General features: G+C 40.0%; 1 protein-coding gene across 1 annotated transcript in view; it reads left to right on the top strand.

The window, feature by feature from the left end:
- Positions 1–14,486, top strand: part of nrg2b (neuregulin 2b) — a gene marked incomplete at its 3' end in the record, with an annotated part of 51,151 nt that extends 36,665 nt beyond the window's left edge. Inside the window, 7 exon segments of the mRNA XM_035669563.1 lie at positions 2,262–2,320; positions 5,363–5,386; positions 8,380–8,482; positions 9,788–9,917; positions 10,946–11,073; positions 12,215–12,430; positions 14,303–14,486. Coding sequence (XP_035525456.1) covers positions 2,262–2,320; positions 5,363–5,386; positions 8,380–8,482; positions 9,788–9,917; positions 10,946–11,073; positions 12,215–12,430; positions 14,303–14,486 — 844 coding nt within the window.
- Positions 14,487–14,979: the final 493 nt, after the last annotated feature.

The following is a 14,979-nucleotide window of genomic DNA, read 5'->3' on the forward strand; positions in this document are numbered from 1 at the left end:
GCACTCTCCCAAACCACTGCATGTGCATGACTAAACAGGGCACACTACTTTCCTTTCCTGCTAGGTTTGTGCACCCCAAGTTTCAGCTTCGACCTCAAAAGACTTCTTTCTGCAAGTCACATTCAAAGACATTCAGACTACTTACTTGTTGGAGTTTGTTAATTATTTAATTAATTAATTTAGCACATTATTCACGTCAAGTATTTTACAGCTGCATTCAAGCTGCTCAGATCAATATTTTTATATTAACAGTAACAGTAAGAGTTTCCCTCAGCTCTACAGAACATTACGGTTTCTTAAAGCTCATTGTTTGGCCCGAAACTTTATTGTTTTGGTTCACTCTCACAGCTCTCATCAGCCCTGTTTCCAACAAAAACAGTCAGCTGTTTTCAATGAAAAAGCTCTGAAAAACCCAAAGGTCGCTATCTGCTCAGCACTTAACAGCAGACAGACACAGTTGGCAACTAGCTGGTGAAGAAAGTGGAGCATTTAGCAGCCAAAGAGCCAGATTCTTTTATCCGGACTTGGTTAAGACTAAAACAGAGCTAAAAGAAGAGTGAATATTTTACTTACATTTGTATTCATCAAGAAACACAGCTCTAAAATCAATGCTAATGTTGCTTAGATCTGTCACATTAATTATGTTATTGACTCATCATATGACATATACAATGATTAATTATCGCCTGTCATGATATCGACTTGTTTAAGAATGTCACCAACATTTTATCCAATATGATGCCAGAATAAACAACAGGGTTTTCCCTACTATGACTCTACTGTCTGCTGAGGATTGACTGACTCTACAGCTTACCCCTGTGCCAAATGTTTAATATTAATATAAGTGCAACCTTTGTTAACAGTCTAAGAGTCTATTTAATTTAATATGTTGGTTGTGTGGTTTTATTTATGTTTTATTTATCAAGGATATTTTCATATTTTTTCCACATTCCAATTCAAATGTCTGAATATGTACTTGCATTATTATGCTTACCATTATATCAGTGTGGCATGAAATAGTCTTTAAATTATAATAATATTATTTATCGCAGTTTTTTCTGGGACAATATATCATCCAACAAAAGCAATCATTGTGATGGGAACGTTGCTTTCTATCTGCTGGAAGTGTAAATAGGCAGCTGTGTGTTTGTTAAGTTTGCCTCACAGCTTTATAAGCTGATAATTTCACAATACTGTGTTTATAGCTTCTTGCGCTGCTTCCACTCGGCCAAAACAATTAGCTAATGCAGGTTTATGTCTTTTTTTTAAATTGTACTATACACATATAGACTCAGAAAGGCTAACATGCTAGCCAGTGAAAATGATCTTGTTACGCTAATGGCTAATGGTTCTTTTTTTAAGGCACTGTGAGATATGTATGTATTAATGGAGAACTGAATATATGGAAAAATGGCCATTAATTTGAACTTGATTTACTCTGTCAGCGTACGGCCAGAAAAGTTTTCTCTCCTTTTACTTTGCTTCTGCTTTGTGCAACTTAGGACACAATGTGTATTTCTCCTTGTCCCTTATGTCTCATACCATAGATAGACTTTACTTTTTCGAGATGTGCAAAGAAAACGCTTTTTCTGAGTCTAAGGAAGTTTTACAAATATTAAAAAGCAGAGAACATCAGTATAAACTGACCTTGTCTTCCGTTTTACAGTTTTTACAGACATGTTTTATAATGAACATCAATATAATGGATGTCCGTTATAAATCAGGTCTACTTTAAAGTTTGCCAGTCCTTTGCTTTGCTTTTCTATTTTATCATGGTTGTGGTCAGGGGTTAAGAAATGGATGCAATGAATGAGAGTCCGTAATCTACTATAAGTCAACTGTGAGTGTGTGTGAGTGAGTGTGTGTGTGTATCTATGTTTGTGTGTGAGAGGGGTTGGAGGTTAACGACTGTACGTTGGACCCCTCCTACTTCCTGCACCACCATCACATGACCCCCATGACTGTGATGATGTCTTAACTGTAGCAGTGATGTCATATTGATGGCGGTGATGTCACGGTATGCAGGTCATCTCTCTCTCTTTCTGTAGTTGGTGGATTGTGCTGTTTCTAATCCCTCATCTCTCTCTGCTCTCTTATGTCTCCCTCCTCCCCCTCCTCTCCTCTTTCCCCCTCTTTTCTATCTGTCTTTGTGCACTTCTCCTCCTCTCTTGCCTCCTGTTTTGTGCCCTCTCTTCCGTCTGTATCTTTAACTCTCCCCCACCTCCCTCTCCCCCCTCTGTGTCTTGTTTTCCCTCCATCAGGTGTCCCAATGACTATACGGGGGACCACTGTCAAAACTCCGTCATGGCCGGTTTCTACAGTATGTCCATTTGCTCTTGTCTGTCTCCTTCTCACTGAGATGCTGCATGCTACATTGGAGGGGTTGGATGGAGGGAGCGCTCTGTGTGTGTGTGTTTGCAAACCTGCTCTTATGTTTCATGTAAATTAGTGTGTGTGTGTGTGTGAGTTTGCATGACTCTGTGTCCACCCCTTCCTCTTCCTGTCTCCCCTGGTTCCTCTGTGATGCTCCTCTGGTCACCAGAAACAAACAATCAAGATATTTTTAATATTCACACATAAGATATTTTTCACACTTGCTCATCTGCTTGGAATCGTATTTGGTGCACGACATACTGGATTTTCTTGACCTAGAAAGCTGCTAAAAAAAACAATAAAAAAAAACAAAATTGACAAATCAAGCACCAAATATTATATATTATATATTTTTAAGGTCGATCCAGTGAGTTGCACAAAAAGAAACAGAGGAGACAGAAAATTGACACAATAAGCAATACAGGATTTGATTTTATTGGAACACTTTGTCACTTTTCCTTTGTAGATGGTCCATCGGTGCTACTAGCAGTAAAATAAAATTAATTAGCCGATCAAGGCTAAACTGTGTGGATAGAAACTCAGTCAATGCAAGGTTGTAAACCATAACTCCTTGCTGTTCCTCTCTTATAAACAAAGAGAAAAATCTTCCATTGATTTCACTTTTTAGGAGTAGGATCACAACTGGCAATTGAAGGCTTTAGATGGAGAACAATGTAAGTCCTTGTGACATTGTTTTGAACAGCTGCCAGTCATTACTAGAAGCTACAGTGTGTCCAAAAATCCAAATAATTTGGCAAGTAAATGAGAATGAGATTGAGAGTTAGAATATGTTCAACATTTCAAATCTTAATGTAATGAGATTTGATAAACATCACTCATGGTTGTATCTATCTGAGGGACAGTCCCTTTGGGATATTGATTTTCATTTAAATGGAGTTTCTTGATCATGTCAGTGGAATCTGTCCTGAAATAAGAGATTAGTTTAAAACCCACAGATAACCTGTTGTTTTCACTCTGAGCATCCATGGATCATCTGATTAAATCTCTCATTATGGCATGTGGCTAAATGCTGCTTGAAATGTTCTAGGGTTGACCTCTAATGGTGTCACATGTTTTGCTTCTTATCACAGTGTAATTAAATCCTGAGATTAGTTTGACATTTTTGTGAAATACGCTTATTGTTTGTGAAACAAACAGGAATCAGTTAGCTTAGCTTAGCATAAAAACAAAGGGAAACAACTAGCCTGGCTCTGTCCAAAGGAAACAAAGTCTACCTTCTAGCAGCAAAAGCTCACTGATTAACACATTATATCTAGTTTATTTAATTGTTACTAAATTGTAAATTTAAGCATAAAAAGGTTTTACTGGAGCTTATGTGCCAAACTTGTTTGTTCGCCAGGAACGTCTTGTTGTTAGCCTGAGGTTAGTTAGTGCTGGTAAGTGGATTTTTTTATATCGTTGGACAGAGACAGGCTAGCTTTGCCCCCTTGTTGTCCTTATGCTAAGCTAAGCCAACAGTCTCCTAGCTCTAGCTTCATTTTAATCCTTCAGACAGGGGAGTGTGTATCAATCTTCTCATCTAAATCTTAGCTGCAGCAAATACGCAGATTTTTCCAAAATGTCAAACTATTCCTTTAAATCACAGGGATGCAAATGTCTTGTCACTCTCCTGTGATTGCATGGGCAGTGACACTGAAACACATTCAGTCAGTATTGGTACAATCAGATGATAACCAGGACATGTGCATAAAAATTTTGCACTGCACAGAAGGTTAAGTGATTCCGGTATGTTGCTATGTTCAGATAGTAAAACACTGCTCCTCCCTCCACTGGCTGTGTCACGCTCCTGTTACTGACCCAGCAATCACAGGGAGATAAAAGAGAGGGATAAAAATGAACCTCTTCTTCTTGTTTCCAGGGGTTAAACACTCTTTGCTCCACGCCATGTTCTCTTGCTTTGCCGTTGAGCGGTCTGTTTCCACACTGAATAATGTCAAGTTTAAACCGAGAACAGGTTTTCCATCATAAGATATCACACTATATGTAATGTCTGCTTATTTTGACCCCATCATCAGGCTTTGTCTACATGCTGGAATCTGTCTGTGTGACTTTTATTTTGCATTGTGAAGCTCTTTCCGTCAGTTGAAGGAACACTTTCTGCTGTTTTAAATGCAGGTTGATTTGTTACTGCTTTTCTAGTGGTACGAACGTAAAGCAAAACGTCAAAATGTAGAGTAGTTAAGGTCAGGGTGGACAAAAGATTGGCCGACTTCTCGTTCTCTCTTTATGGCCAGTAATGCATGCAAAGCCATGTAAATTGGGAATGCTGCGATGATTTCTTTGTAAATCATAAGAAAGGTTATAATAGCTGTACGCAGCAGTAGTGGGACAAAGTGCTACACAAGAGGTATGCTGTAATCAGTACAAAGGCACACAATTGCCATTAGTCAAATGAGTTACAGCACCCACCCCCATTTGCTGTGCCAGCCTCATTGACTGTACTGTGTTTTTATGTTTGAGAGTAACTCACTGCTTTTTATCTTTTGTTTTGTTGTTTTTTTTCCTTTTGTCTTGTTTTTTTAAATTTTATTTTGTATTTCTGTCCAATGTTGTTTACTCCAGAAATGAGGTCTAGTAAATATAGCAGTAAGTGATGTGGCTTCTTGTCTTGCTGTCTTTGTCCGTCTGTCTCTGCATGCCTTTTCCTGCCTGTTGGCTTCTCTTTCCTTCTTGCCTTTGGTTCATTTTCTCCCTTCGCTTTTAAATTTTTGTTTAGTTCAGTCTTTTTTTTTTTCTTCTTTTTTTGCTCCTGTCATTTTCTGGGGGTCACAGAGCTGAGGCTGTCTGAGTTGTCTGTCTGTTACTGGACGGTACACATGTCAATCGCTATGGCTGACAGCACTAATTAATTTATATCCTGGTTCAGCGTATACAGGACATGAAAATAATATATCTGCTCCAAAGTGGACATTACACCTGACCCTATCTGTCTCTTTCCTTTTACCACGACAACTTTCTGCGCTGGCAGAGCTTCTCAGAATTGAATTTATGGGTATGGAACATTATTATTCATTTTGCTGTGCTTAAAGGGTTTGCCAAGATCCTCTCACAGTCACACATTATTGTGCCATCTTCTTTCTAAAACCAACAACTGGGTCTCCTTCAACCTGTCCCTCTTTTTCTCCTGCCCACTAACCTGCTTTTAAGACATGTAACCTCCCTTCTCTGCATGTATTCTTCTCACAGTCCGACGAATTTGGCAAAGTAGACATTAGAGAAAGAGACAAATTAACTGGGAAGGATACATTAATGAAATAAAGTGCAGAGGTGAATTAAAACACAATGTAATGGGCCTTATACGAATCAGAGTTGAGATTATCTGAGCAAAAGCTACCGTCTTTGTCCAAAAATCAGAGACTGTTTCACATCACCGATAAATACAAGTATCTGGCTCGTCTTCTGGGCTTTGGCAATGTGCATATTGGCTTCAGCAGCCTGTCGAATAAAAACATGCAAGCTGCGAGTATTTTTGCAGAGCGTTGCCAAAAGCGAGCAAAAGGCCTGACCACATAGTCTGTCCTTATTATTCTGCCCTTGATTGACTCAGTGTCAGAGTTGAGAGCTCGCCTGTCCTAAATCACGATTGCTGTTGGCTTCACTGTGCCAGCGAGCTCGCCTTCCCATTTCCCTTTGCCTTTCTGTATCAGTACCCTGTGACACACACACAATGCTGGGCCAAGGCTCTCGTAGGCTTTGTCAATCCCCACAGAGGCCCTTTATTTAGAAACTTCCCCCCCTTCCTTGCCCCCCACCCCCCTTTCCTTCCCCTTCAGTGGCGTGTCTAGAGCTTTTTGAGGGAGGGGAGAGGGGAAAAAGTGAGGTGATGAATTAGGTAAAGGGGACAGTTTTTGATTCATCTGCCCCTGTTTTAATTTGATTTCAGAAATGCTTTGAATAAATTCAGCTTTCTGATGTATTTCACCATATTTTCAACAACTTTCTTCTATAAAAAACACAGCTAGATACATAGACAGATCAACTATTGATTGCTTATAGGTGTCACTTTAGTTGTGTAACAGATTTATGACATTGAAAAACAATGACTGTCTTTAGGGACTTTAATTTGTCCGTAACTACCAATTCAAGGGCCTCTATAATCCAATTTTAGTTGATAAGGGGACAAAGTCAGGCCAGATTTTAGTTTCTGGGGACTGGTTTTTCCCTGGGCCTTTCTCCTAGACACGCTCCTGCTCCCCTCTCAGCTCCCCTCCTTTCCCTCTGTCTACGTGTTTCCTCCTGCTCCTCCTTTCTCACCACTTAGCCTTTTCTCTTTTTATTCCCTCCCTCTTCCCCTCATGTTCTGTTCTGTTTGTTGCTCCTTCTGTCATTGTGTCGTTGCGCTTGCCGTTCTAACACAGAGTGTTACACCACAGCAGGCCCAGAAGTCTGAATTAACCTAGATACACCAAGATGGCGTAGTATTCACACGGCATCACTACAAACCTGTTAGAACTTAATGAGTTGAATGTAGTGCAGTAGTAATGTGATCCAAATCTGTCTAGAGATGTTCTCAAAGGTGACATAAAAGTGCTGTAACCACCTTAACCCGGTAACCAACAAACGCTTGTAGAGTGAATATAGTAAACTGTATAGTACAAAGAAAAAAAAATACTTGCAATTTTGTGTAATTGTAGGTCAATTCAGTAGCTTTAAAAGGATAAGTTTATAGTCTTTTATGGTAGATTTTTCAGGAGCTTATCTGAAGCCAAAACAGCCTGTCAGCCTTAGAAATTATTACATAATATTAATGTAGAACTCCGAAACTTTGCACAAACAAAAAATTGTATGAAAACTTCAAACATCATTAAAACTAATACCATATGGATTACTATTTTCACCTATTATTCAAGCCAAGAAAAGTTAGTTATGGTCACATTTGTGCAAGTAAAACAACTTTTATTTAAGTCAACAACAGGAAACTAAAACAACTTGTAATAAAATTGGGATTAGATTTGATGACAAAAATATTGTTTATAATGTGAGAAACACCTCCTGGAATTCTTGTTTTTGCTGACCTCCACTGGTTTAACTTCTCAACTTCCTGCAGTGATGTAGAAGTGTACATTAGCACCTCATGACATCACTGCTGGGTGTGTTTCCAGGTGCAACCAACAGAGCACGTTTCTGACCGCACCTATAAGTGACAACCAGAGAGAGCAGCAAAACACTGCTTCTCAGGCTGGTGTTAAGTTAATGTTTCATTTAATAAACAAGCAAGGGTTAAAGATTAATGATGTAACCTCTATAATAATGAAAACCTCTCTCAAGGTAACAAGTTAAATTCTGTTGAAAAAGGTCACAACTTTCGAAATGCTTCTGTAAATACTCTTACATACAAAAAGTAAATAATTAAAGTATATATATTCCTTTTTAATTAATGTCAAAATAAAATAGTATTTCCTTTTACTCTTTTGACACTTGATCTTTGTGAATACCAAACCTTTATACTGTCAGGCCGCTGTGGTATTAACACTTTGACCAAAAAAATGCTTTATTTAATTTCTTCTTTTAACAATCCCATCCATACAGGCATGCATTCAGATCCTCTCCATTGTCATCTGTAGCATTACATCCCCATGGCCATTGTGAATACACTTGTACAGGGACAGGAGGAAGTCTATGTCAGGATGTAGGTGTACAGCTGCTTTTCATCATAACATTTATGAGCTTGTAGAATTACTCCTGTGTTGTAGTAGCACTGTGTTACTGTAGTACAGTTAAAACTGAAAGGCATGTGACATGATAGAGCAGGAGTTATTTTATAGACAGCACAGGGGATAGGATGACAGCATATAATAGTGAGAAACCTGTGTCTGTAGTTACCATCAATGGAGTAGCGCTCATGCTGTACCTGTGTGCGTGTGTGCGTGTGTGTGTGTGTGTGCATATTCTTGTCTGTTTTGCGATCGTCTGTCTGCAACGCACGGATGTGTGCGTGCATGTGAACTCGTGTGTGTTTGTATGTGTGTGTGTTTCCGTCCACAGAGGCCGAGGAGCTCTACCAGCGGCGGGTGCTGACGATCACAGGCATCTGTGTGGCGTTGTTGGTGGTTGGCATCGTTTGTGTGGTGGCCTACTGCAAAACCAAGTATGTGTCTTTTGAAGGAGAGATAAATGACCTAACCCTAACCCTTCAAATTAACCTACTGTAAGAATAATTAGTAATGGGCTGCTTCTTTTTTATGCTGTAGAGCAGTGGGGCAAGATGTATTCAGATCCTTTTTTTAAAGTATCAGCAAGGATGTTTAATTTTTTGTTGATTCTGGCGGTCCATGTGGACATTAGTGGTAGTGTTTCCACTGCCTCCTTTCATTGATTTCAAGGGGGGATCCAACCGAATCCAACCTGATGGTAGGCTTTAAGAATAACTATATTACAATTATAGCCAATCTTCTCACTGATGGTCTTGTGTGCATATATAGGTCACATAGGGGTCTTAGAAATAAATTAAGAGTTTCATAAAGAGTTAAAAACTCCTTGTAGTATATTACAGTATACAGTTAGTATTGAATAAAAGTAATGATACAACAATCTATATCAATACTCCATTACAATTAAAAGTCCTGCATTCAAAATCCTATTTAAATAAAAGTACAGAAGTATTATCATAAAAATGTGCTTAAAGTATCAAAAGTAAAAGTCTGTGTTCTGCTATATTATTATAAATGACATTATTAGATGTGTATCAGTGTTAAGCAGAATTTTCTTGTTGCACCTGGTCACGGTGGAGCCAGTTTTATTGACTTCATATACAGTGAGGTAGTCCCAAACCCAGGGGTCAGACCTCCTCCAAAGGGTCACAAAAAAATCTGAGGGGCGTTAAAAAACTATTTTACAGGGTGTAGGAAAACTTTTGTTTTGAATATACAGTAAACTAAATGAAATTGTTACTTTTAAACATTTGGTTATTATTCAAGATATAGATATTAAAATAACCCTTAATGTGTCACTTATTCAGGGGTTGTCTGTTTACTCAGTGGTTGAAAAGGTGTCCCTTAAGGAAAAATGTTGGGAATTAGAAGTTTAAAGTAACATTACATAAAAACACTACAAGTATCTCAGAGTTGGAACTATAGGACACTACTGCTGTAGGAAATAAATCAATACACTATACATTATACCAGATAAAAGTGTTTGCTTGCTTGTTTGATTATTGGTCGGTTGCTTCGTCAAGTTGGCCGCATGATCTAAAAAGACAGAATGGTCCAAATCAGTCACAACTTGATCAAGATAACTTAATAATTAATCAAAACTGCTCTTAAATATATTGTTGAATCCAGAATTTTGCTGGATCTGAGCAATTTATATTGAACACAACAGAAAAATAAGCAGATGCACTGTCTGAGGCACGTTTACCAGATCACTTATTGTTCCTTTGTCACCCCCCCTCCAGGAAGCAGAGGAAGAAGATGCACAGTCACCTACACCAGAACCAGAATCAGTGTGTGGAGCAACCCAACCGCATGCTGGCAAATGGACCCAACCACCCCGGACCTGGTCCCGAGGAGATCCCCATGGTTGACGTGAGTCCAAACAGCAGAAACACACACAGATTTAACTGAGTCACCTCCCGACAACCCTGCTGGTCACGCTGAGAAGAAACCCAACAGGTCGCCCCAGATTTTTTTTAAATGCAACCAAATTAACCAGATTGGATGTAAAAACAAGTTAGTAGTTAGTAATTTCATGGCAAGAGGCATACGTTTCTAATAATAATCTAATAATATATAGCTTTTATTTACTATAGATGCTAAGACGTTAAGCATAAAGTTGGTTGCCAGAGTTGCTGTGGTTGCCAAACTGTACCAGAGACATTTTTGGCAACTGTGATTTTGTTTTAGCTTCTGGTAGCCAACAATTAGAATAAGACAATGCAACAATAGCAATTAATTTACAGTCATCTGTTAGCTACCAGTCAGAACGCATAGAAGTCGTGTCCAACTTCGCTTTCCTATCAAATTACACAGGCTCTGCTGCAATAAAGCCAGATATATCAGTGCTTTTAATTAAATATAACTGGCCTATAAATAGGAATGTGGTGTCAAAATGTTCAGAATACTCTCAGATATTCATTAATGCTAAAGTAGGCACAGAAGAGGAAGAACAAGATGTCAGCTTCACCTGAACAAACTTCACAGGAAGCCCCACAGAGGCTCGGCCGGTTACTGATACACTTTATTTAGCTTTGCCACTTAGATTGAACTCCACAAAGACGGTTCTTTTAGCCTTCAGAGCAGGTTTGCCTCCAAAAGAGTCCTCTTGTAAATAAAACCCTAATCCGCTGACAACACGAGAAAACTATGGTGGCACATAGCTGACAGACGTTAAAGAGAGGGCAGAAAACACCTCCTATTCTCTCACATAATGGGCATGAGTCAGCATAATAGCAACAATGAGAACAGTGAGGAGAGAGTTACAACAGATCTGTATCCTCTCATCATTAGATATCTATATATCTATGCATTATCTATCTATATTTACTGTATGATATGTTTGTTATTTTGAAAATGAAAATGCATTTTTTGTTTACGTATGTGTGTGTGTGTTGCAGTACATCTCCAAGAGCGTCCCAACAACAGAGTGTGTGATCAGCCACGGAGCCGAGGGTGCAGGCAACTACGCAGGCAGTCGAATGTCTACCCGCTCCCACCACTCTACCACTGCCTCACATGCTTCCAGGTAGATCCTACGACACACACACGTGCAGAGGGGCGTGTATACATTTATATAGGATCAGTTTCAGTTGCTAACAGTTTTCATAGGGACTATTTTCTTTTGTAGAATGTTGCTCCAGTGAGGAGTGTTGGCAGTGAGGTATGTGGGTTATCCAGAGCATCTTTTGCAAAAAAAATCTGATTCCATTGAACTCCATTGTATCGGAGTGGCTGTAGAAATCTCAGAGACAGATATCACAAAACCTGGACAGCTAAGACGAATACTATCTGCATGAAACCATCAGGGTTAAGTAAGAAAATTGGATTTGGGTTACCCAAACCTTTAAAGGACCAGTGTGAAGGATTAAGTGGCATCTAGCATCAACATTTCGTTAACTAAAATGTTCATAATACGTTACATCTTGACCTGACGCCTTGCCTAAATATTTTGCTGAACATCAATAGCAGTGGCTACTAGTCTTGTGTCTGCGTAACTGGGCTGGTTATGGACTGCAAATCCATCCACCAACGCTGTTTCGGTAGAGTTGATCTGTGAAGGGAAATTAGCATTATAAGGTTCAAATACACCAATCAGCAGTTTCAGCAGTTTGAGCTACAGTAGCTCGTCTGTTGGATCGGACAACACGGGCCAGCCTTCGCTCCCCACGTGCATCAATAATTCTTGGCTGCATATGACCCTGTCGCCGGTTCACCTTTTTTTGATTTTCCATTTCTGCGACACTGTGGGCCTTAACACAAGTTTTCAAAAACTTCCAATAATTGTAATTTGACTTGTTGTCAGTATAGTTCAACTTGTTTTGAAATCTTTCTCGATATACTATAGCACATATTCCTCAAGTATCACAATAATATCAACTGAATCAAGAAGAGAATTTTATGCTGGACAGGTAGTGTACAATCAGATTGTGAGAGTTGGCTATTGACTGTTAATGGGATTGGTTGTACTAACAGCCCTGCCATGTCACAAACAGTGATTTAATTTAGTGTTTTCTATCAAAACTATCACTTGATGGTGCTTTAATAGACAATGCACGTGAACATCTTTGCAGTAGAGTAACTTTATACAGTATTCCTTCTGCCTCTGTATCCCTCTGCCTCCTCAGTGCTGTTGTAACCTTTTAAACGTCTTCTGCTTACACCTGCAGACACGAGGAGCAGACGTGGAGCATGGAGCGAACAGAGAGTATGAACTCAGACTGCCAGTCAGGTGGGCTGTCCAGCTCTGTGGGAACCAGTAAGTGCAGCAGCCCGGCATGCATGGCGAGGAGGGCCGCCCACTGGGGCTGTACGGATGTGTCCGGACCGGGAATGCAGTACGGGGATTCCTACGACTCTCTAAGAGACTCGCCTCACAGTGACAGGTAGGGCAGGTTGTAATCGTGTGTGTGTGATGGTTAAGTCTGTCTTTGTTCATGACTCTCTTTTGCTTTGTTTTTGACACACCAGCCTCTTTACTCTTTGGCGACCCCAAGTGGTAGTTAATTGTTTTACATTTCTCAATCTCTACAGAACTACATCACACAAATACTGTATTTTTTCTTTTTACTATTTCTTTGTGTGTTGTGGTAGTGAAGGTAATGAAATATTTCAACATCGTTGGTGAATTCTTTCTCAAAACATAGATTTTTGTTGATGTGTTTTTGTTGGTAAAGGAAAAATGATCTCTCTTAGTCTGTTACTGAACATCAGTCATTTATTTTTGCCTATTGTAAATAGCTTTGACTCCCAACTACTCTATTTTTTACTGTTTACCATTTAGTGGTTTCCTACATGTCCCAGAATGCCCTCTGACTAATAAACTGATTTGGTATACCTATATTTAGCTATGTTTGTTTTACCTGCGTACATTATAATAGCACAATTTCTTATACTGAACATGAATATTCTGTCTTTGTTTTTCACATTAAACAACATCTTAAGGAATGTGGTTAAAAAGGCATAATAAATATCAATAATTTTACTGCTAATGTGACTCTCAGTGTTTCAGAATTTGGGATCTCTGTTGTTGAAAAACCGTGCATTAACAATTAAATTAAACCAAATGCGAAGCAGCATTAATACACTCCTTGCAGCTGGGATGGCACATGTTCAGTTTTATTTTTCATATTCTTGGGACTGGCTGAGTGGGTGGCGAGGTGGCTCAGCAGTTAACACTGTCGTTTCATGGCAAAAAGGTCCTGCGTGCGAAACTCAGCCAGCTGGCTGCAGTGTTTCTGTGTGGAGCTTCCTCCCACAGTCCAAAGACTTGCAGGTCAGGTGAACTGGAAACACTAGATTGCCTGCAGGTGTGAGTGTGGTTGTTTGTTAATGTTTGTTAGCTCTGGGCTCTTCTTCTCATTTCTCTATTTTGTGCGACCTCGTCTCCTCTCTCCTCCGTCCTCCTGCCTGTGACCCAGAAATCGATGTCAGCGCACCATCTTGAAGGATGTCTCAATTCCTAAAATGCATCTTCAAGGAGACAGGAGGCTGGAAGGAGGAGCAATGAGCAAGGATGCGCAGGCGTATCCTTTGGGGACGTCGGCAATCGTCACATATAAAAAAGGCATAGGGACGGAGGATGCAGCTGTGCCATGCGTCATATTTAACTGGCATCGCTTTAAAATGACGGTTCAGAAACAAGGATGTATATTTTGTTAAAGTCCTCTTGCCTCGACTCCTCGTGGAACTCAGAAGCAAAGAGAGGATTCAAGGACGGAAATCGAGGACGTACAAACTGAGAAATGGGAAGAGGGGCCTGTAATTGACTGGTGGCTTGTCCAGGGTGTACCCCTCCTCTTGCCCAGTGCATGCTGGGTAGGCTCCAGCCCATCGGCCCTGAAGAGCAAACAGATGGATGGGATTCACTGGCAGAATGGCTTATACTGATTAGCTACAGTTATCAGTCCAAATCACAAAGTGCATCCCATCACCCGCTGTTGTGCCCCACTGACCGAATCAAAAATATGTACTGTAAGGTCACCTGCGATCCAACAACTGTACCTTAGTGCCACATCGAAATACATTGGAAACTTGTAGTTAAACAATAAACAGGATGCTAAACATAAATATATTGAGTTCATGAGTTTCCAACAACCTGCTTAGTGTATTCTGTTAACCAGACATAATCGTCTGTTACACTTATGTGTATAATAATAATGTGTGTTAGTTTTGGTGCTCCTTTTCTCATGAGCATATTTACATGCATGTGTGTGATTCAGACATTGTAATAATCCGCTGTCGTCTTTTCTGCTCAGGTATGTGTCGGCGCTGACTACACCAGCGCGCCTGTCTCCAGTGGAGTTCCACTACCCCCCGGTGCCGCCCCAGGTGCCCACCTTTCAGATCACCTCGCCCAACACAAGCCACGCCCTCTCCCTGCCCCCTGCCGCTGCCGCCTACCACAGAGAGGACGACCAGCCGCTGCTACGGTGCCCTGATGTACGTAGGAAAACAGAGTACATACATACTGTCATATGACTGCAGCAGCACAGAGATGGTGACAACATCAGTTAAACTGGCTGGTGATGTTTTCATTGTCAATGAAAAGACCAAAAACAGAAATGTGTGAATCCGTCCAAACCATGTATTCCTACTGAAGACGTAAATCTTTCAAAGTGGGTCACTTACCGTATATATATACTATAAGACTAAATAATTTACCAACAACAGCACTGTAGTTTTTAATTAATGTTACATAAGTAAATAGGGCTTTTGTTGGGGACTATTTTCAGCCACGGATTAATATATGCGTGGTGCTCCAGTAAGTATTTACAGCAGCAGGACAGTGTATTTGGGATCAACTCAAAATAAACTACAGTGCCCTTGTTCATCATAATGCAGAAACATATCACTAACAACACCAGTGTGGCTCACTCACAACAATGGCGTAGAGTTCATCAGGCTTTAGACAGACAATACTTGTTAGCAGGAT

This window comes from Morone saxatilis, unplaced genomic scaffold, assembly GCF_004916995.1.
Source record: "Morone saxatilis isolate NCDOM2014 unplaced genomic scaffold, NCSU_SB_2.0 Contig22, whole genome shotgun sequence".
Lineage (NCBI taxonomy): Eukaryota > Metazoa > Chordata > Actinopteri > Moronidae > Morone > Morone saxatilis.